The sequence below is a fragment of the Erpetoichthys calabaricus genome, chromosome 6, assembly GCF_900747795.2.
Source record: "Erpetoichthys calabaricus chromosome 6, fErpCal1.3, whole genome shotgun sequence".
Classification (NCBI taxonomy): domain Eukaryota; kingdom Metazoa; phylum Chordata; class Cladistia; order Polypteriformes; family Polypteridae; genus Erpetoichthys; species Erpetoichthys calabaricus.
Window position 1 is genome coordinate 110,482,075 of NC_041399.2, and position 22,379 is coordinate 110,504,453.

Genomic DNA, 22,379 nt, shown 5'->3' on the forward strand with positions numbered 1-22,379 from the left:
GTGTCACGAGAGCTTCATACTTTGTAGACGTACTGTGAGTTAGAAGATAAATAAATAAAACAAAACATTAACGTAGTGAAGCACAGTGCCAGCAATGTGTCCCGTAAGAATCTTAAACTCCTTTATGTGGCTGATTTTATGGTTCACAACAAGTTATTTGCTCACTCAGCCTTCAGTTCCAGATGGAAGACAAAATGACACCTGCACAGGATTTTAATGGATCTTACATTTAAATAAAAGTTGCTCAAGTACCACTATGATTTTTTCCTTTTGGTTTTTGTTCTTGCCGTGTGTACTGTTGTCATCATTACCATTATTATAATGTATAAGGAAAGGATATACAAATGTGTATGTAATACTGAGAATTATTACCCTATTTTTGCATATATTTGAATATTGGTTGAAGAAATTGCTTGCACAGTTTATAGACAGAATTGTGTTGAGGTATAGATTTATGAAAGGGTACAAAGAAATTCCTGCTGCACCGATTATTCCCAGGAGCACAATTTCTTTCATATTTTATAAATGGAAGAACTCTGGAACAACCATTACTCCTCCTAGAGCTAGCCAACCTATCCAAACTGGAAGAAGGGCCATAGTAAGAGAGTGTGAACCCTGTGTGGAGATGGGAGAAATTTTCTAAAGGACATATCTGAGCTTTATGAGAGAGTTGCCAGACAGGAGCCTCTTCTCAGTAAAAGACACGTGGAAACCTGCTTGGAGTTTAAAAAAAGCAATCAAAATTAGCATCATGTCTGGACAAAGCCAGACACTACCCATCATCTATGTAATTCCATTCAAATGGTGAAGCATCATGGTAGCAGCATCAAATTGTGGGATTGTTTATCAGCTGAAGGGGCAGGGACAATTGACAGGATTGAGGCTGGAAAGCTAAACAGAGTAAAGTGTAGTGATATCCTTTATAAAAACCTGCTCTAGAGTGCTCTGGACCTCAGACTGGGATGAAGCTTCACTTTCCAATATGACACTGACCCTAAGAACAAAGCAAAAGCAACACAATAGTAGAGTAGGACAACTCTTTGTGTTGCCCAACCACAGTCTGAATTTGAACCCAATCAAACATCTCTGAAGAAACCTGAAAATAGCTGTCCACAAAGTCTTTATCCCAGCTGACAATGCTTGAGAGGATCTCGACAGAAAAAAGGCAGAAAATCCCTAAAAACATATGTGAGAAGTTTGTCATATCATACCCAAGAAGACTCAAGGCTGTAATCGCTGTCAAAGGTTTTTCAATAAAGTACTGAGTAAAGGGTCTGAATACTGGTATCAATATGATATGCAAGTTTTTTTAATACAAATTTGTAAAAAAAATCTAAAATCTATTTCCTTGCTTTGTAATTCTGATGTATTCAGTGTTGCTTAATGTGGGGAAAAAAATAATTTAAATGATTTTAGCACAAGGCTGCAACATAGCAAAATGTGAAAAAAGTAAAGTGGTCTGAATACTTTCTAACTCCACTGCCACCTGAATATGGTTTCAGCCCTTCTTTAGTCAGTCAGTCATTGTCCAACCCGCTATATCCCAACACAGTTTCACGTGGGTTTGCTGGAGCCAGTCCTAGCCAGCACAGGGCGCAAGGCAGGAACAAACCCCGGGCAGGGTGCCAGCCCACCACAGAGCCCTTCTTTAATTTCTAGTATTTCCATGCATTTCTAAACCCAGCCACAGGGGATGCACAAACCAGTGTGTTTCTTTATGCTGGTCCCAAGCCCGGATAAATGGAGAGTGTTACGTCAGGAAGGGCATCTGGTGTAAAATTTTGCCAAATAAATATGCGGACAACAATACAAATTTCCATACCAGATCGGTCGAGCCCCGGGTTAACAACGACCGCCACCAGTACTATTAGCCAACAGGGTGCTGGCAGAAATTGGGCTACTGTTGGTTGAAGAAGAAGAAGGACAAAAAGAGGGGAGAGACGTGTCCAGAAGCAGGAGGAGAGGAGGAAAGTAAAGAGAGTGGAACTGAGGGTAGGAACTTTGAATGTTGGCAGTATGACTGGTAAGGGGAGAGAGTTAGATATGATGGAGAGAAGGAAGGTTGATATATTGTGCGTGCAAGAGACTAAATGGAAGAGGAGTAAGGCCAGGTGGATTGGAGGTGGATTCAAATTGTTCTATCATGGTGTGGATGGGAGGAGAAATGGGCTAGGAGTTATTCTGAAGGAACAGTATGTCAAGAGTGTTTTGGAGGTGAAAAGAGTGTCAGGCAGAGTAATGATTATGAAGCTGGAAATTGGAGGTGTAATGATGAATGTTGTTAGTGCATATGCACCGCAAGTTGGGTGTGCAATGGGTGAGAAAGAAGATTGTGAGGGTGAGTTGGATGAAGTGATGAACAATGTACCCAAGGGACAAAAAGAGGTGATTGGAGCGGATTTCAATAGGCATGTTGGTGATGGGAACAGAGGAGATGAGGAGGTGATGGGTAGGTATGGTGTCAAGGAGAGGAATGAAGAAGGTCAGAGGATAGTGGATTTTGCCAAAAGGATGGACATGGCTGTGGTGAATGCGTATTTTAAGAAGAGGGAGGAACATAGGGTTACGTACAAAAGTGGAGGAAGATGCACACAGGTAGATTACATCCTATGCTGAAGAACTGATCTGAAGGAGATTGAAGACTGCAAAGTGGTGGCAGGGGAAAGTGTAGTTAAGCAGCATACGACAGTGGTCTGTAGGATAACGTGGCAGATCAAGAAGAGAAAGAGAGTGAGGCCAGAGCCAAGGATCAAATGGTGGAAGTTGAAAAAGGAAGACTGCAAGGTTGAGTTTAGGGAGAAGGTGAGACAGGCACTGGGTGGCAGTGAAGAGTTTCCAGACAGCTGGGAAACTACAGCAGATGTAGTAAGGGTGACAGCAAGAAGGGTGCTTGGCGTGACATCTGGAAAGAGGACGGAGGAAAAGGAAACCTGGTGGTGGAATGACGAGATACAGGAGAGTATACAGAGAAGAGGATGGCAAAGAAGAAGTGGGATAGTCAGAGAGATGCAGAAAGTAGACAAGAGTACAAGGAGATAAGGCGCAAGGTAAAGAGAGAGGTGGCGAAGGCTAAAGAAAAGGCGTATGATGAGTTGTATGAGAGGTTGGACACTAAGGAGGGAGAAAAGGACCGGTACCAATTGGCTAGACAGAGGGACCGAGGTGGGAAAGATGTGCAGCAGGTTAGGGTGATAAAAGATAAAGATGAAAACGTACTCACAAGCAAGGAGAGTGTGTTGAGCAGATGGAAAGAGTACTGAGAAGCTGATGAATGAAGAGAATGAGAGAGAGAACAGGTTGGATGATGTGGAGATAGTGAATCAGGAAGTGCAATGGATTAGCAAGTTGGAAGTAAAGACAGCTATGAAGAGGATGAAAAATGGAAAGGCCGTTGTCCAGATGACATACCTCCATGCTTCCATAAGTATTCTGTTTAAGAATAAGGGGGATGTGCAGGACTGCAGTAACTACAGGGGAATAAAATTGATGAGCCACAGCATGGAGTTATGGGAAAGAGTAGTGGAAGCTAGGTTAAGAAGTGAGGTCATGATTAGTGAGCAGCAGTATTGTTTCAAGTCAAGAAAGAGCACCACAGATGCAATGTTTGCTCTGATGATGTTGATGGAGAAGCTTAGAGAACGACAGAAGGAGTTGCATTGCGTCTTTGTGGACCTGGAGAAAGCATCTGACAGGGTGCCTCGAAAGGAGCTGTGGTGTTGTATGAGGAAGTCGGGAGTGGCAGAGAAGTATGTAAGAGTTGTACAGGATATGTACGAGGGAAGTGTGACAGTGGTGAGGTCTGCTGTAGGAGTGACGGATGCATTCAACATGGAGGTGGGATTACATCACGGATCAGCTCTGAGCCCTTTCTTATTTGCAATGGTGATGGACAGGTTGACAGACGAGATTAGACAGAAGTCCCCGTGGACTATGATGTTTGCTAATGACATTGTGATCTATAGCGATAGTAGGGAGCAGGTTCAGGAGACCCTGGAGCGGTGGAGATATGCTCAAGAGAGGAGAGGAATGAAGGTCAGTAGGAACAAGACAGAATACATGTGTGTAAATGAGAGGGAGGTCAGTGGAATGGTGAGGATGCAGGGAGTAAAGTTGGCGAAGGTGGATGGGTTTAAATACTTGGGATTAACAGTACAGAGTAATGTGGATTGTGGAAGAGAGGTGAAAAAGAGAGTGCAGGCAGGGTGGAATGGGTGGAGAAGAGTGTCAAGAGTAATTTGTGACAGACGGGTATCAGCAAGAGTGAAAGGGAAGGTCTACAGGATGGTAGTGAGACCAGCTATGTTATATAGGTTGGAGACGGTGGCACTGACCAAAAAGCAGGAGACAGAGCTGGAGGTGGCAGAGTTAAAGATGCTAAGATTTGCACTGGGTGTGACGAGGATGGATTGGATTAGAAATGAGTGCATTAGAGGGTCAGCTCAAGTTGGACGGTTGGGAGACAACGTCAGAGAGGCGAGATTGCGTTGGTTTGGATATGTGCAGAGGAGAGATGCTGGGTATATTGGGAAAAGGATGCTAAGGATAGAGCTGCCAGGGAAGAGGAAAAGAGGAAGGCCTAAGCAAAGGTTTATGGATGTGGTGAGAGAGGACATGCAGGTGATGGGTGTAACAGAACAAGATGCAGAGGACAGAAAGATATGGAAGAAGATGATCCGCTGTGGCAACCCCTAACGGAAGCAGCCGAAAGAAGAAGATTTCCATGCATTTCTACCTCCCATATAAAGTTTGTCAAATTTCTTGTCTAACTTCAGGGATATACTGTATGGGTGAAACAGTGGTTCCTCTTCAAAGGTTTTGCAGAACATAAGGAAAAACTCCCCCTAGGTACTGGAATGAACCGAAAATTTCATTCTCTGCAACCTATGATGGCTGAGGGCTCCAACCTGGAAACTGGCACCTAGACCCCTTGGTTTTTCAAGATCATTAAGCAGATTGGGGCCAGTCACCTATGAACTGGCAATACCAGCTAATTCTAACATATTTCTCACCTACCATGTTTCACATTTAAAACCTATTCATTCGAGTCTTTGTTATATACAATCTAGAACACAATCTTTAGTTTAAGAGAATGATGAATTTGAATTTGAGATATTTTAATATATTTCTATTACAATTTTTATATAAGTCACCTGTCTAAAACCAAGAAACACAATTATTGTAATGTTCCAATTTCATTTAATGATATTTTACTTTCACTTAGAATAATTATTCTTTGAAACTTGACAGCAATATTGCTAAATGTGTATGGATTAAAAGAAAATTAACTTTGGAAAGGCCTAAAAATGTAATTAGTAAATTTAAAATGTACAATAACATTTTCTGTAGCTTAAATCCAGTAACATTTCTGTCAGACAAAAAGGTTTCAGCATATGTGTAAACAGATTAAACACGTCAGATGTCTAAAATGTATGATATTTGTCAACTAAGTAAAATATTAAATTCTTTTACTTTACCAACCTTTTCAACAGGAAAAACATAATTCTGTATGAAGTCTTTCATCCGACTAAGAATCACCTTTCCTTTGCTGGACTGCTTAAACAGATCTTCAGATATGGATGACTGCTCATCAGGCTTGTATAACCCTCTGCAAGAGCAAATAACAAAAACAGCAGGAATCCAGTTTTGATTTTCAGCATTTACTAAACTGTATGACATATATTGCAAACTCATGCAGTATCACTACTTGATTTCAAGTGCAAGCACATGAATGTTTTGAACAGGTGTAAAAAAAAGTAAGTACTTCCATCATACATATAAGAATACATATAATAATAAAAATATATAAAGAATATATATAAGAAACAAAGTAATCCCTGAAACTGGGAAATGTTATATATCATTATGTTAGATAGCAGTACTTTTTCTATGTACAACTTCAATGAGTACAAGAGTGTGCTATAATTGTGACATTTTATGTTCATGTGGGTGTGCGTACCACAAAAAAGCACATTTCTTTACTCTCTTGTTATTGGGGGCTTGCAGGAATTAACTGTTTTATAAGAGCATAACCCAAACCAGCTACTTTAAAGAACACAATTAGTTAAGAACTGAATCACATTAGAATATGTAAATATACCAAACCAATAGAATAAAAAAATAAAGTTTACAATCTGAAAGATATTTCTTACTTAAAGAGAGTACAATTCTTGTTCAAATAATTAAAAACCTCTGGCTTCCAACCTCCTCCTCCTCCTCCTCCTCTGGACCAAATTACCTACAGAATTGATTGTCTGTCAGCTATCCAGATGGATGAAACATTAGACTGTGTTTGCTCCCAGTGTTTGCAGTTTAATGCAGTGATCAGCTTCTTTTCTATATCTTCGTGAATTAACAATTTGTAAGGCTAAAGATAAATATATGTTGATAATTTCAAATAACTAAAAATGACATACAGTGCCCTCCATAATGTTTGGGACAAAGACACACTTTTTCTTGAAAAATGTTCCACAGTTTAAAATTATAAATTAAAAAGTTCAGGCATGATTAAAGCGGCACATTGCAAACTTTTAATTTAAGATATTTTGCCACCCGCCATGTAGAAATTACAGCACTCTTTATATATAGTCCCCCCATTTCAGTGCACCATAATGTTTGGGACAATTGGCATTGTAGGTGTTTGTGATTACTCAGGTGTGTACGTGTGTTTCATTAGTGCTGGCATAAGATACCCAGACTTGCTTCTACCTTTGTTCTAAAATGAGGGCAAGAGTCAAAGAAGCCAGTATGAGTTTGGAAAAAAAATAAAAACATTAGAGATATTGGAAAAACCTTAAGATTACCTAAATAAGCTGTCTGGAATATAAATAATATTTGTAATACTGTAGCACCTCAGGTAACTGTTCTGTCTCCCTTACTGTTTACCCTCTACACAACAGACTTCAAGTACAATACCAGCATTTGCCATTGTGGAGGACTTTGTCTTGCTGGGCAGGGACAATAACCTGCAACCCAACATCAGCAAGAGAAAAGAGCTGGTTGTGGACTTCCAGCATGTCAAGGAGTCTCTGAGACCAGTTACCATTCAGGGGGAGGATGTGGAAATGGTGCAGAGCTATAGGTGCTTGGGTGGGTCACATAAACAATAAACTGGACTAGTCTGACAACATAGTAGTCAGTGTGGTGTTCTACACTGAAGTCTCCTGGGGAAGCAACTTGAGCTGAAAAGAAGCACAATGCCTGAACAAACTAATCAGATGTAACCACTAGGTGGCACCACAGAGTCCAAAACCACTGATAAAGCAAAACCCAACACAATTCCAGGTTCAACTAAAGGATTTTTATTTGGCTAAGTGCCTTCCAGATACAATTAACAGCACAGCAAAGCAAACCACTTACAGTTCTTCCTTACTCCTCCAAAGAGTGTTGCCTACTCCCTCCAGACTCTTACTTAATTAAAGTGAGGCTGTGGGCTTTCTTTGAAACTAGGCCTGGGAACTGCTTCTGGTTTCCTGTCCAGGTCGTCCGAAGCATTTCCAAGTCGTGCTGAAACCAGGACATTCCTCCCTCGGCAGCGCCATCTGGGGTTCCTCCAAATACCCTGACAGGGCTGTATTTCTGGATTCCATCTTCCATGCCACACTCTGGTGGTTCACCCTTGAGGAACACTGCCACTTGTTGTGTGGGGGAATAAACTGCTCCCGGTGAGCCTGTTTGCCTGGTCCTTCCATTATAGCCTCATAGCCAGGCATGAATCCTTCCTTTATCCTAGCCAGGATGAATATCCTTCTTCTCTGGAACCTACAGAGGAAAGCCTGCTCTATATCACAAGGCAAATCCTGGATACCCTGGAGGCTGTTGTGGAAAAGAGAGAGGATGGCAGAAAAATTAGATGACATCATGAAAAAAATTCCTTGCATCCTCTCCAGGAGGAGCTCTCTTGGAGCACTTTTAGCCACAGGCTCATTCCACCACAGTATGCAAAGAAGCGCCTCTGGCTTTTTTTTCTGCCCACTGCTAACAGGCAATTCAATGCTTCCTCCCAATGTACTCATTAAGTTAATTTTGAAATATCTGTACAATATACTTTTATTATAAGGCTGCGAGTGGCAGCCTTTCCAGCAGCTCCATGTATGACTTTATCTTTTTACCTTTTTCTGTATTTTTCTCTATTTCACTGTCAACTCCTACCACTTTCTTTTATGTGCACTAGTTCCCTGGACACTGTTTACACTTTTTTACTACTCTTTACTACTTGGAAATGGATTTTTACACGCCGAGACTCATCTATTCAAGTAGTCAACTTCAAGCGCTGAGAACAAATGACCGAGCCGGTGTGGTCCCCTATTTACCTGACGAGGAAAGAAGGTTGTATCGTGGCAGCAGAGCCAGTGCTAAGATAAAAGCCAAGCGTCTAGAGAGAAAGTGGCGATACAAACCTTCAGTGCCTTCTGTGATCCTGGGAAATGTGAACTCACTACCAAATAAGATCAACGAACTGGCTGCGCTGGTGAAAAATGTCAGGACCTACAGAGAATCCAATTTTTTGTGTTTTACTGAAACGTGGCTAACAACTAACATCCCAGATGCTAACGTGGAGCTACCCGGGTTTAGCACAGTTAGAGCGGACAGAGACGCAAATACCTGCGGGAAGCACAAAGGAGGTGGACTCGCACTCTATGTCAATATAAGATGGTGCAACTCTGGACATGTAAATGTTAAAATCTTCTCTTGCTGCAGGGACATCGAACTGTTGGCTGTAAGTTTGCGTCCCTATTACTTGCCCAGAGAGTTTGGAAACGTCATTGTTGTTACTGATTACATCCCTCCTCGGGCGGATGTGGAGATAGCGAGTGACATCATCCACTCAGCTGTTGCTAAACTGCAAACACAGCACCCTGAGGCACTTGTGCTAATTGCTGGGAGACTTTAACCATGTGACGCTGGACAAAACATTACCTGCCTTCTCCCAGTATGTGGATTGTAACACCCGGGGAAATAGGACTATTGACCTACTGTATGCAAACGTTAAAGATGAATGCAGCTCCACCCCGCTGCCTGCGCTTGGGAAAGAAGATCATAACCTGGTTCTGCTTCAGCCTCACTACAAACCAAGAGTGAGAGAGCTACCTACAACCACACACTCATTCAGGAAGTGGTTCCTTGAGGCAGAGCAGGCTCTGAGAGAATGCTTTGGAACTACAGACTGGAATATCCTGCAGGGGTCATATAGTGAGAACATTGAGGAGGTTGTTGACTACACTACTGACTACATCAATTTCTGTTTGGACATTGTAGTTCCAGTAAGAACAGTATGCTGCTATGCTAACAACAAGCCATGGATTACAAGTGACATCAAGGGCCTTTTGAACCAGAAGAAAATGGCTTTTAAAGGCAGTGATCAGCATGAGCTCAAGCATGTGCAGAAGGATCTCCGAGTCCAGCTCAGGGCAGTGAAGGAGCAGTACAGGAGAAAGCTGGAGCAGAAGTTGCAGAACAACAGCATGAAGGATGTGTGGGATGGGATGAAGATCATCACTGGCTGCAGCTCGAAGCGGGGTGCCACCATCGACAGAGATGTGGAGACAGCAAACCAGATGAACAACTTTTTTTTAACAGGTTTGACCACCCTAACCCACTCTCACCTCAGAGTACTGCACCCTCCAACCATCCTTCTGCTGATACCAGCATAGGAGAGAGTTTCCCCCAACCCACAATTACAGCAGAGCAGGTAAACAGAGAGCTGAGGAGACTTTGTGCCAGCAAAGCAGAGGGTCCAGATGGAGTATCGCCACGATTGCTGAAGGCCTGTGCGTTGGAGCTAGGGAGTCCTCTACAGCGCATCTTCAACCTGAGCCTGGAACAGGGGAAAGTCCCGAGGCTTTGGAAAACATCTTGCATCACCCCCGTCCCAAAGATATCACATCCTAGTGAGCTGAACGACTTCCGGCCTGTCTCTCTGACATCACATGTGATGAAGACCATGGAGTGGATGCTGCTTCATCACCTAAGGCCACAGGTCTGCCACGCCCTCGACCCTCTGCAGTTCACATACCAGGAGAAGGTGGGAGCGGAGGATGCCATCATCTACATGCTACACCGATCCCTCTCCCACTTGGACAGAGGCAGTGGTGCTGTAAGAATTATGTTTCTGGACTTCTCTAGCCCCTCCTTTAACCGCCACCTTATCGTGGTGGAGGGGTTTGCGTGTCCCAATGATCCTAGGAGCTCTGTTGTCCGGGGCTTTATGCCCCTGGTAGGGCCACCCAAGGCAAACTGGTCCTAGGTGAGGGATGAGACAAAGTGCGGTTAAACAAACCTCCTATGATGAAAAACAATTTTGGACGGCGTTTTCCCTTGCCCAGACGCGGGTCACCGGGGCCCCACTCTGGAGCCAGGCCTGGAGGTGGGGCTCGATGGCGAGCGCCTGGTGGCCGGGCCTGCACCCATGGGGCTCGGCCAGGCACAGCCCGAAGAGGCAACGTGGGTCCCCCTTCCCATGGGCTCACCACCTATGGGAGGGGCCAAGGAGGTCGGGTGCAGTGTGAGTTGGGTGGTGGGCGAAGGCGGGGACCTTGGCGGTCCGATCCTCGGCTACAGAAGCTGGCTCTTGGGACGTGGAATGTCACCTCTCTGAAGGGGAAGGAGCCTGAGCTTGTGCGCGAAGTTGAGAGGTTCCGGCTAGATATAGTCGGACTCACCTCAACGCACAGCTTGGACTCTGGAACCAATCTCCTTGAGAGGGGCTGGACTCTGTACCACTCTGGAGTTGCCCCCGGTGAGAGGCGCCGAGCGGGTGTGGGTATACTTATTGCCCCCCGACTTGGAGCCTGTACATTGGGGTTTACCCCGGTGGACGAGAGGGTAGCCTCCCTTCGCCTTCAGGTGGGGGGACGGGTCCTAACTGTTGTTTGTGCGTATGCACTGAACAGCAGTTCGGAGTACCCACCCTTTTTGGAGTCCCTGGAGGGGGTGCTAGAGGGCATACCTTCTGGGGACTCCCTTGTTCTGCTGGGAGACTTCAATGCTCACGTGGGCAATGACAGTGAGACCTGGAAGGGCGTGATTGGGAGGAATGGCCCCCCCAATCTGAACCCGAGCGGTGTTTTGTTATTGGACTTCTGTGCTCGTCACGGATTGTCCATAACGAACACCATGTTCAAGCATAGGGGTGTTCATATGTGCACTTGGCACCAGGACACCCTAGGCCTCAGTTTGATGATCGACTTTGTGGTCGTGTCGTCGGACTTGCGGCCACATGTCTTGGACACTCGGGTGAAGAGAGGGGCGGAGCTGCCAACTGATCACCACCTGGTGGTGAGTTGGCTTCGATGGTGGGGGAGGATGCCGGTCAGGCGTGGTAGGCCCAAACGTGTTGTGAGGGTCTGCTGGGAACGTCTGGCAGAGCCCCCTGTCAGAAGTAGCTTCAACTCCCACCTCCGGCAGAACTTCGACCACATCCCGAGGGAGGTGGGGGACATTGAGTCCGAATGGGCCATGTTCCGTGCCTCTATTGTTGAGGCAGCTGACCGGAGCTGTGGCCGTAAGGTGGTCGGTGCCTGTCGTGGCGGCAATCCCCGAACCCGTTGGTGGACACCGGCGGTGAAGGATGCCGTCAAGCTGAAGAAGGAGTCCTACAGGACCCTTTTGTCCTGTGGGACCCTGGAGGCAGCTGATAGGTACCGGCAGGCCAAGCGGAATGCGGCTTTGGTGGTTGCTGAGGCAAAAACTCGGGCGTGGGAGGAGTTTGGGGAGGCCATGGAGAACGACTTTCGGACGGCTTCGAGGAGATTCTGGTCCACCATCCGGCGTCTCAGGAAGGGGAAGCAGTGCAGTGTCAACACTGTATATGTTGGGGATGGTGCGCTGCTGACCTCGACTCGGGACGCTGTGGGTCGGTGGGGGGAGTACTTTGAAGACCTCCTCAATCCCATTAACATGCCTTCCAATGAGGAAGCAGAGCCTGGGGATTCAGAGGTGGGCTCCCCCATCTCTGGGACTGAGGTCACCGAGGTGGTCAAAAAACTCCTTGGTGGCAGGGCCCCGGGGGTGGATGAGATACGCCCGGAGTTCCTCAAGGCTCTGGATGTTGTAGGACTGTCTTGGTTGACACGCCTCTGCAACATCGCATGGACATCAGGGACAGTGCCTCTGGATTGGCAGACCGGGGTGGTGGTCCCCCTCTTTAAGAAGGGGGATCGGAGGGTGTGTTCCAACTACAGAGGGATCATACTCCTCAGCCTCCCTGGAAAAGTCTATTCAGGGGTCCTGGAGAGGAGGGTCCGTCGGACAGTCGAGCCTCGGATTCAGGAGGAACAGTGTGGTTTTCGTCCTGGTCGCGGAACAGTGGACCAGCTCTATACCCTTAGCAGGGTCCTGGAGGGTGCATGGGAGTTTGCCCAACCAGTCTACATGGGTTTTGTGGACTTGGAAAAGGCATTCGACCGTGTCCCTCGGGGAATCCTGTGGGGGGTACTCCGAGAGTATGGGGTACCGACCCCCTGATAAGGGCTGTTCAGTCCCTGTACGATCGGTGCCAGAGCTTGGTTCGCATTGCCGGCAGTAACTCGAACCCGTTTCCAGTGAGAGTTGGACTCCGCCAGGGCTGCCCTTTGCCACCGATTCTGTTCATAACTTTTATGGACAGAATTTCTAGGCGCAGCCAGGGTGTTGAGGGGGTCCGGTTTGGTGGGCTCAGGATTGGGTCACTGCTTTTTGCAGATGATGAAGTCCTGTTTGCTTCATCAGGCCGTGATCTTCAGCTCTCTCTGGATCGGTTCGCAGCCGAGTGTGAAGCAGCTGGGATGAGAATCAGCACCTCCAAATCCGAGACCATGGTCCTCAGCCGGAAAAGGGTGGAGTGCCCTCTCAGGGTTGGTAGCGAGATCCTTCCCCAAGTGGAGGAGTTCAAGTATCTCGGGGTCTTGTTCACGAGTGAGGGAAGAATGGAGCGTGAGATCGACAGGCGGATCGGTGCGGCATCCTCAGTAATGCGGGCTCTGCATCGGTCTGTCGTGGTGAAAAAGGAACTGAGCCGCAAGGCGAAGCTCTCAATTTACCAGTCGATCTATGTTCCTACCCTCACCTATGGTCATGAACTATGGGTAGTGACCGAAAGAACGAGATCGCGAATACAAGCGGCTGAAATGAGTTTCCTCCGCAGGATGTCTGGGCTCTCCCTTAAAGATAGGGTGAGAAGCTCAGTCATCCGGGAGGGGCTCAGAGTAGAGCCGCTGCTCCTCCGCATCGAGAGGAGTCAGATGAGGTGGCTCGGGCATCTGATCAGGATGCCTCCTGGACGCCTCCCTGGTGAGGTGTTCCGGGCACGTCTAACCGGGAGGAGGCCCCGGGGAAGACCCAGGACACGCTGGAGGGACTATGTCTCTCGACTGGCCTGGGAACGCCTTGGGATTCTCCCAGAAGAGCTAGAAGAAGTGGCCGGGGAGAGGGAAGTCTGGGCATCTCTGCTCAAGCTGCTGCCCCCGCGACCCGACCTCGGATAAGCGGGAGACAATGGATGGATGGATGGACTTCTCTAGCGCCTTCAGCACCATCCAACCTATGCTCCTTAGGGACAAGCTGACAGAGATGGAAGTAGATTCATACCTTGTGGCATGGATCGTGGACTATCTTACAGACAGACCTCAGTATGCACGTCTCGGGAACTGCAGGTCTGACATTGTGGTCAGCAACACGGGAGCGCAGCAGGGGACTGTACTTTCTCCGGTCCTGTTCAGCGTATATACATCGGACTTCCAATACAACTCGGAGTCCTGCCATGTGCAAAAGTTCACTGACGACACTGCTATCGTGGGCTGCATCAGGAATGGGCAGGAAGAGGAGTATAGGAACTTAATCAAGGACTTTGTTAAATGGTGCGACTCAAACCACCTACAACTGAACACCAGCAAAACCAAGGAGCTGGTGGTGGACTTTAGGAGGCCCAGGCCCCTCATGGACCCTGTGATCATCAGAGGTGACTGTGTGCAGAGGGTGCAAACCTATAAATACCTGGGAGTGCAGCTGGATTATAAATTGGACTGGACTGCCAATACTGATGCTCTGTGTAAGAAAGGACAGAGCCGACTATACTTCCTTTGATGGCTGGCGTCCTTCAACATCTGCAATAAGATGCTGCAGATGTTCTACCAGACAGTTGTGGCGAGTGCCCTCTTCTACACGGTGGTGTGCTGGGGAGGCAGCATAAAGAAGAGGGACGCCTCACGCCTGGACAAACTGGTGAGGAAGGCAGGCTGTATTGTAGGCACGGAGCTGGACAGTTTGACATCCGTGGCAGAGCGATGGGCACTGAGCAGGCTCCTGTCAATAATGGAGAATCCACTGCATCCACTGAACAGTATCATCTCCAGACAGAGGAGCAGCTTCAGCGACAGACTGCTGTCAATGTCCTGCTTCAGTGACAGACTGAGGAGATCGTTCCTTCCCCACACTATGCGATTCTTCAATTCCACCCGGGGGGGGGGGGTAAACATTAAAATTATACAAAGTTATTGTCTGTCTGTATACCTGCATTGTTATACTCATTAATTTAATATTGTTCTTTATCAGTATGCTGCTGCTGGAGTATGTGAATTTCCATCCATCCATCCATTTTCCAACCCGCTGAATCTGAACACAGGGTCACGGGGGTCTGCTGGAGCCAATCCCAGCCAACACAGGGCACAAGGCACCACAAGGGTGCGAACCCACCGCAGGACACACACAAACACACCTACACACCAAGCACACACTAGGGCCAATTTAGAATCGCCAATCCACCTAACCTGCATGTCTTTGGACTGTGAGAGGAAACCAGAGAGCCCGGAGGAAACCCACGCAGACACGGGGAGAACATGCAAACTCCACGCAGGGAGGACCCGGGAAGCGAACACGGGTCTCCTAACTGCGAGGCAGCAGCGCTACCACTACGCCATATGTGAATTTCCCCTTGGAATTAATAAAGTATCTATCTATCTTATTATTTATTCATTGAAATTATTTACCAATTAATTTATTGATTGGCTGTATTATTTGTCCAGCGAGTCTGTTGCTTGTTTTTGATGTTTCTGCTACTGAATGCATCTTAATTACACTGTGGAACTAATAAAGTTTATTTAATCTAATCTAATTAAGAAGAAAGAATGCACTGGTAGGCCATGGAAGACCTCTGCTGCTGATGACAGAAGACTCCTCACTAAGGTAAAGAAAGAGCCACTAACACCTGTCTGACAGATTAGAAACAGCAATCAGGAGGCAGATATGCATGTGTCAAAGACTACTATTCACAGAAGAAATCATGAACAGACATACAGAGGCCACACTGCAAGATGCAAACAATTAGTTTTCCATAAAATCTTAATGGCGAGATTACAGTTTGTAGAAGTGTATTTAAAAGAGCCTGCAGAATTCTGGAAACAATTCTTGTGGGAAGACAAGACAAAGATGAACCTGTATCAGAGTGATGGCAAGAGCAAAGTGTGGAAACAAAAAGGAACTGCCCAAGATCGAAAGTATACCACCTCATCAGTTAAACACGGTGATGGGGGTGTTATGGCTTGGGCAGGTAAGGCAGCCACAGGCATTGGGACACATATTGTCATTGCGGGTGTAACTGTTGACAGCAGATGCACAATGAATACTGCACATAGATGCATTTTATCTGCTCAAGTTCCAGTAAATACCTCTAAACACAATGGATGGCACTTCATCCTACAACAAGATAATAATTCTAAACATACTGCTAAGTCAACACAAGAGTTTTTCCAGGCTAAAAAGTGAAAAATTCTTGAATGTCCAAGCCAGTCACTTGATTTAAATTCAATTGAGCATGTCTTCCATTTGCTGAAGAGAAAACTTAAGGTGACACAAACAGGAGCTGAAGACGGCTGCCTTAAAGACTTGGCAGAGAATCACCAGAGAAGATACTTGGAAGCAGGTAATGTCTATGAATCACAGACTTCAAGTAGTCATTGCATACAAAGGATATGGAACAAAGTACTAAATATAGTGTCAAACATGTGTGAGTAGGATGAAGTTGAGCGGACCAAGTCAAGATAATTACCCACCAGGCCAGGGGGATGTCAGGGTGAACTAATCCCACTTCTGTAAACTCTGCAACCCAAATACAGGAAAACATACCAGATGCACCACCAATGTTGTCACTTTCCAGTTCCGGTGCCATAGACATGCCACTTCTCCGGTTCCATGGACGACGTCACTTCTGGCTCCGGCACCACGGGTGGCGTTACTTCCAGTTTCCGGTCATGGACGATGTCATTTCCGGTTTTGGCCTTAAAAGCCGCCATCATTTCTTCAGCACATCAGTTCGATTCAGGACTCAAACCAATGCACATGAGTGCGCTAAACAAAACACCATTTGCAGCCAGGGAGAATATATGGGTGGCTGCCCCAAACCTTTTTGTGTGTGTCGAGGATCTTCTTTTAACAACAGTATGACTGCTTTAATTTTTCTATCATTGCTATGTCCCAAACATTACTGTGCCCAGAAATGGGGGAATTCTGTATAAAAAGTGTTATAATTTCTATATGGTGTGACAAAAATGTATGTAAATACACTTTAATTAAGGCCTGCACTGTGCACTTTAATCACGTCTGAATTATTTGATTTGTAATTTTAAATTGTGGAGCAGAAAAACATGTCATGGAAAAATGCATCTTTGCCCCAAACATTATGGAAGGCCAATAAATGCAAATACATTTGCTACCTTTTATACTAGCAACTACCTCACAAAGAAGCAATGATATTATGTCCAGGTCCTGCTGTCTCAAGGGCTGGAGGTGATACATTTCTCATGCATCTGAAAGGCACCAGGACAGTGTGACTAGTACAGTTGGAAGCAAAGTATTCTGTTGTTCATTTTAGTTAATAACAAAGTGTATTTACTGAAATTAAAAACAAGATCTTGAAATGAATGTTTAATTTGCTTGAAATGAATGTTTAATTTGCTTGTTTCCAAGGACAGAGCAAAATTATTGTCAGGAGGTTAGCTGACGTCAAAATTAAAACTCAAAAATAATAATTTGTCAAAACAATTGGAAGATTCAAAAATCGAAAGATAGCAAAATAAGGTTAAAAACACAAAAGTGAAGTTTCAGCACAAATAATAAATAACAATAATTCTAATAATAAGAAATAAACAAAACTAAATATTTATACAGTAGAATCCCTGACATTGGGGTTTGTTCTTTAATGATCTGGTGCTTATTTAAAATTACTCAAAGCTTATTCTTGGTCTCAAAATATATTTTGAATCTTGTTCTGATGTTTTGGGTACTAAGGAATTTCCTGTTGATATCTGTTTTTCAATTTAATTAATTTTTATCATTGTTAAAAATAAATCATTATTTCATGATAGCGTTTTGTTTTTTCTTTCATGGGCCATCATTTTTATGAGCTCATAATGAAGGACACATGGATCAGTTGTTGGTGGCGTGTCCCAGGAGGTCACATACTGTGACATCAGACATTGAATACTTTATAAACTGAACATTAAATGGACACAGTGTCAAAGTTTATGGATGCATGTATCTGTGTTTGCTGTGAGAAATTTTTGAGAGAATGATTATTTGGCAATCTGGTCTGATTTTGGCTTTCCTAATTGTTACAAGCCATCTCCTCGTTACTTTTTTTCTCTAAAATCAACTGGTAACCAGAACCAACATTTTATCCTGACTTTGTCACACTTTATGGTGTCTTTCTATACTGTAACTATAGTCTTTTGAAGTTACAAATGGTAATTTTCTGTTCCTGGCATAAAATAAGCCTACAGAGAGTTAAACTTCACCAAGACTAATGCATTGTTTTTACATAAGGTCCCATTCCGTCATATGAACTTATAGTCTCACTGCCCTGTGCACCTCACTTCTGCTAATTCCCATCTACAGAGCACACACATCCCAAGCTAAGTTAAATGTAATCTTCTTCTCAAACTAAGCACTAGAATTCCTCATACACTTTATTGAGAACTGTGTTCAAGGCAAAGGATGTCTGCAGAAGGCAAAGGTTAAGAGAAATATATAAAAGGATGTTTACATTTTCTATTATATTTACTATTGCTCATAAGTTCATGTTTTGAATAATTATTGAATTGTATTTGTAAAGTTGACTTTTTATTTACTCTCTTTGCTAACCAGGTTAAAGATGAGACAATTAAGAGTCTGTAAGATACTAGCAAAATGTTAATTATTTTTACTTTACTCCAGTCAGATGGGGAGAGAGAATTATGCTTAAGAATGGGTCTATAAGTAGGTTGTAATGCCTTGAGGCACACTGTACCTGTTTCCACAATTAAAACTTAAATTTTTAGCTCTTAAGGACTTCAGCTTGACTGTTTTGCATGGTTGGTTATAAGTGTGATGCACAAATTTCCAGGCTATCAGCTGAAAAGAATATTTGAATATCTGATTTGCCATGTAAAACAAAAGAAATGGTGGGAAGAAAATGGAAAAGTTAAAATCATTGCCTAAAAATAGGCTGGATACAGAGAAACACTTGCCACAAAGAATTACACCAATAATCAAAATCAACACACAAAAACAAAGTCTTGGTCAAATGTTTTTGTAAAAAGATCCTCACACTGACTCATTTGAATTCTCCTAAATAGTACTAACATTTGAAGATTGCTTTTAAGAATATCCAATACTCAGGTGCACATTGCCATCTTAAATAGGTGGTTCATGGCGACAAATGTATCACATTAGCTGCACTTCATATGACTGGTAACAGGCATAGAAACCACAAATAAAATTTCCTCAGCCAAGTTAACAATAACGTTAATAAATTCATTAAATTACTCATAAAAAATTCAAAAATGAAATCAATGAAATCCAGTACAGTAAAAAATGCTTTTTCAGCACATTGTTGAATTACCATTATCATTGTTAATCTTTTTGGAACCTACCACAGATTGGTTTTAGCTTTAGCAATCTCTCAGGCTCATCCCCATCATGATCAGGTAACTGAGTGATCACAAAGTGGCTAGAGAAGCTCAGCTATTTAAAATAAACAACATATATCTAACCCTGAGATCTATTATTGCCATTATTATAAACTCTGTCCAGTTCTGTGTGAAATAGACTTTATTTGGCAAAGATATAAATAAATTCTGTGCAAAGTGAAACTAATACATTATAACAGAAGAACATTCTGTGCCAGTTGAGTGAATGCTATATCCCCTTGAAATCAAAAACAAAGTGTTTACTGTATGTATCTGTCTATCACATTTATTTATCTATCTCTCTATCTACTCTCTATCTATCTCAGTGTTTGTCTGAGCAAAATTGGAGTATAAGCCATACCCCTAGCTATGGGAAGGACTGACATTAAAAAATATTAAAACCATGGGTCAGTTAATTTTCTTTTTTCTATATGACACCAAACTTCAATCAAATCAAAGTATTTTTGAGATTTTGGGATATTTATTTTTTTCTATTGCAAGGGTGTTTACCTCTAAATATTGATATATTGAATGCCCTTTCAGTGCTACATAAATAAAATGTATTATTATTATTATTATTATGATACCTACTGCCCTAGCTGTGAAATCCTGACAAATTTCAGACTTTAAAACTAAATGGGAAATAAGTTTTTGCTGTTAAGTGAGTGAATTAATCAGTCATGACAGACAGACAGACAGACAGACAGACAGACAGACAGACAGACAGACAGACAGACAGACAGACAGACAGACAGACAGATAGATAGATAGATAGATAGATAGATAGATAGATAGATAGATAGATAGATAGATAGATAGATAGATAGATAGATAGATAGATAGATAGATAGATAGATAGATAGATAAAATGTTAATGAGACCATTGGAAACGTTTGCTCTAGTTACTGAATAACAAGGGCAGGGTCATGAAACAAAAGTATCACAATATACTTAATGTGACAAATAGCCACCTTTGATTAAACAGCACACAAGTTTAATTAGCATGTAAGAGCTGTTTTTCTGATTGTTTCTTCATAGGCACTTGGTATTCTAACTTGTTCTGAAAAAAAATATTTTCTCCAGAAAATTGACTTGCACTTCATGCAATTCAATGAAAACTTTAAGCACTCATTTTGTGAAAGGGGCCAGTTGGGCTGCTGCCAAAAATGTCATTTTGTTCTGGTGCATTTATGTATTATCTGAATTTGCATTTACCCACTAGATGTATCTAACACACATGCATCATTACCAAAAGCTAAACAAAAAGCTATTTTTATATGCACGATTTAGCAATAAATATAGTAAATCAAAATTGTGATGTAAAAAAACATATAAAATATAAAAGGCTGTTATTTGTCTGATAAAGAAAAAGTACTCCTTTAAAGTACGATACCTCTCAGCAATCTCAAGTCCAATTTTTGCCAAATGTTCAACGGCATCTCCAAACTGATATGCATTTTCTGCACTGGCATTTCCGAGAAGATAACGAGCATAAATTCCCTATAATTTAAAAGAAAATGATAATTTGTGATAGGTAAGAATATACCTCTTCATTGTCTGAGAATGCAGTCATTAGATAAATGATTGATTCAGTCAATCCAGGATAAATACTGTATATCCAAGAAAAATAACCTCCATGAGACCTGTTTTTTTCTTACTCTGATTTCCTATTTCATTACTCAAGATGATGTGAAGCTGAGGAGATAAAATAGAATGTGCAAATGTGGTTATAATGCATACATTTGCAATGTCAGAGACAAATAAGACCCTACTCTCCACTGAGCAAACAGGTAATGCACACTTAATACTAGGGTCTGTTTTTTAAAATATCATGTTAATTCATTTTTAAAGAAGTGAGTATGCTATAACATCTACTATAGGACAAATTAAATCAGATAAGGTCACTACATTAGAACTGAAAAATGATTATGATAATTATTAAAACTGGTTCAATAACTGAAAAAATAAGTGATATTGACCTTCAGTGATCAAATTGTACCATCAACAGAGGGTACCTTCAAGAAAGGCTCCACAAAGCCACCAAAAAAACATTACCAAATAAACTTGGTAATTAAAACAATAAAATACAGAAGTATATAAAAAAGGATATGAAAATGCAGAATAAATGAGATACTAGACGGAGCTTGGAAGAGAAAATAAGAACACATAATTAAAGACATTAAAGACATCCATAATGGTTAACATGGTACAACACCCTAGTACTACTGAACTCACTGTAATTTTAAGATTATGTAAACTAAGGCTACAACCGGCCTAAGCAGTAGTAAAGTCTCTTACCATCTTGTTCAAATGTTATTTAGAAGAATTAGTTGAATAAGTGATATGATTTCATATGCCTCTTCTCCTCTTTCATTCTCTCAGTAACCAGAATATTTAATCAAGTTGTTGATCATATAAAAGATTCTGGGCCTAACTTTCAGTTCTAATCTTGTTTTCTAGTTTGTCTCTGGATATATGCATTTCAAAAGAGCCTTGTTCACAGTTCATATAGTGTAACACAAGGTAAAATATGGTTAAATATCTGGATATATGCAAGCCAAATCTATGTATAAATAGGTCAGATTAACAAAGAGAATTACATATGTCTCCATAACCATTGTCAAGGGCACGCTTACTTACATTAGCTCATGGGAATTAAGCAAAGGGAATGATAAGAAGCAGGTTTTAGAAAACACTGCATAGTTCACATGCATGTCCACTTTCTAGTGCTGAAACAGTCAACCCGGAGTTAGATCCCCAATGACCTCCAAACTCCACCTACCTCTCAAGAACATAAACAATTTGACAAAGAGGGGAGACCATTCAGTCAAGCCTGTTTGTTTAGTGTAACCACGAGGGTGCATTGCAGCACCTGAAACCACTGGCACAACTTCACAGACACAAAATTCCAGTTTAAATAAAATGTTTATTTTTCCAAATACCTTGTACAAAAACTGAGAGGGACAGCTGCAAGGGCTCTGAGGGCAGATAAAGAGGCATTTGTTAGAGGAATCTGTGAGCAAGTGACACACCATCTGTGGTCTAGCAACCCACATTCTGCTTACAGAGGAATCGAAGCATTATGCAGATCTGAATCTGTTCCTCGGAGAGTCACAGTCACGGCAGCTGATGGAACGGTCCTTACGGATGACACTGCAGTTGTGACCCGCTGGGATGGCTACTTTCAGCAGTTGTTCAAAGCTGATCCTCCGGCTAGGACGTTGGATATCTCTGGGTCCACGGTTCTTGAGGCTGATCCTCCAATTAGCTGTGAACCACCCAATCTCACTGAGATTGCACAGGTTGTGAACCAGCTGAGGTTGGGAAAGGCTGCAGGGATCTGTGGTATCTGGGGTGAACTTCTCCAGGCTGGTGGTAAGGCTGTCCTCCTGACATTGCAAGCAACCTTTGCTTCCATTTGGGAGACTGGCATTATCCCAACTGACTGGAAAACCGGACTTTTCA

At 43.1% G+C, this 22,379-nt stretch overlaps 1 protein-coding gene across 2 annotated transcripts in view; it reads right to left on the reverse strand.

Moving 5' to 3' along the window:
• LOC114653490 (nephronophthisis 3) overlaps nt 1-22,379 on the reverse strand; it is an 838,883-nt gene that overhangs the window by 478,244 nt on the left and 338,260 nt on the right. For both annotated transcript variants that reach the window (XM_028803845.2, XM_028803846.2), the window contains 2 exons: nt 20,308-20,414; nt 5,479-5,605 (listed from right to left, as the gene is read on the reverse strand). In XM_028803845.2, coding sequence (XP_028659678.2) covers nt 5,479-5,605; nt 20,308-20,414 — 234 coding nt within the window. The remainder of the gene's footprint in view (nt 1-5,478; nt 5,606-20,307; nt 20,415-22,379) is intronic.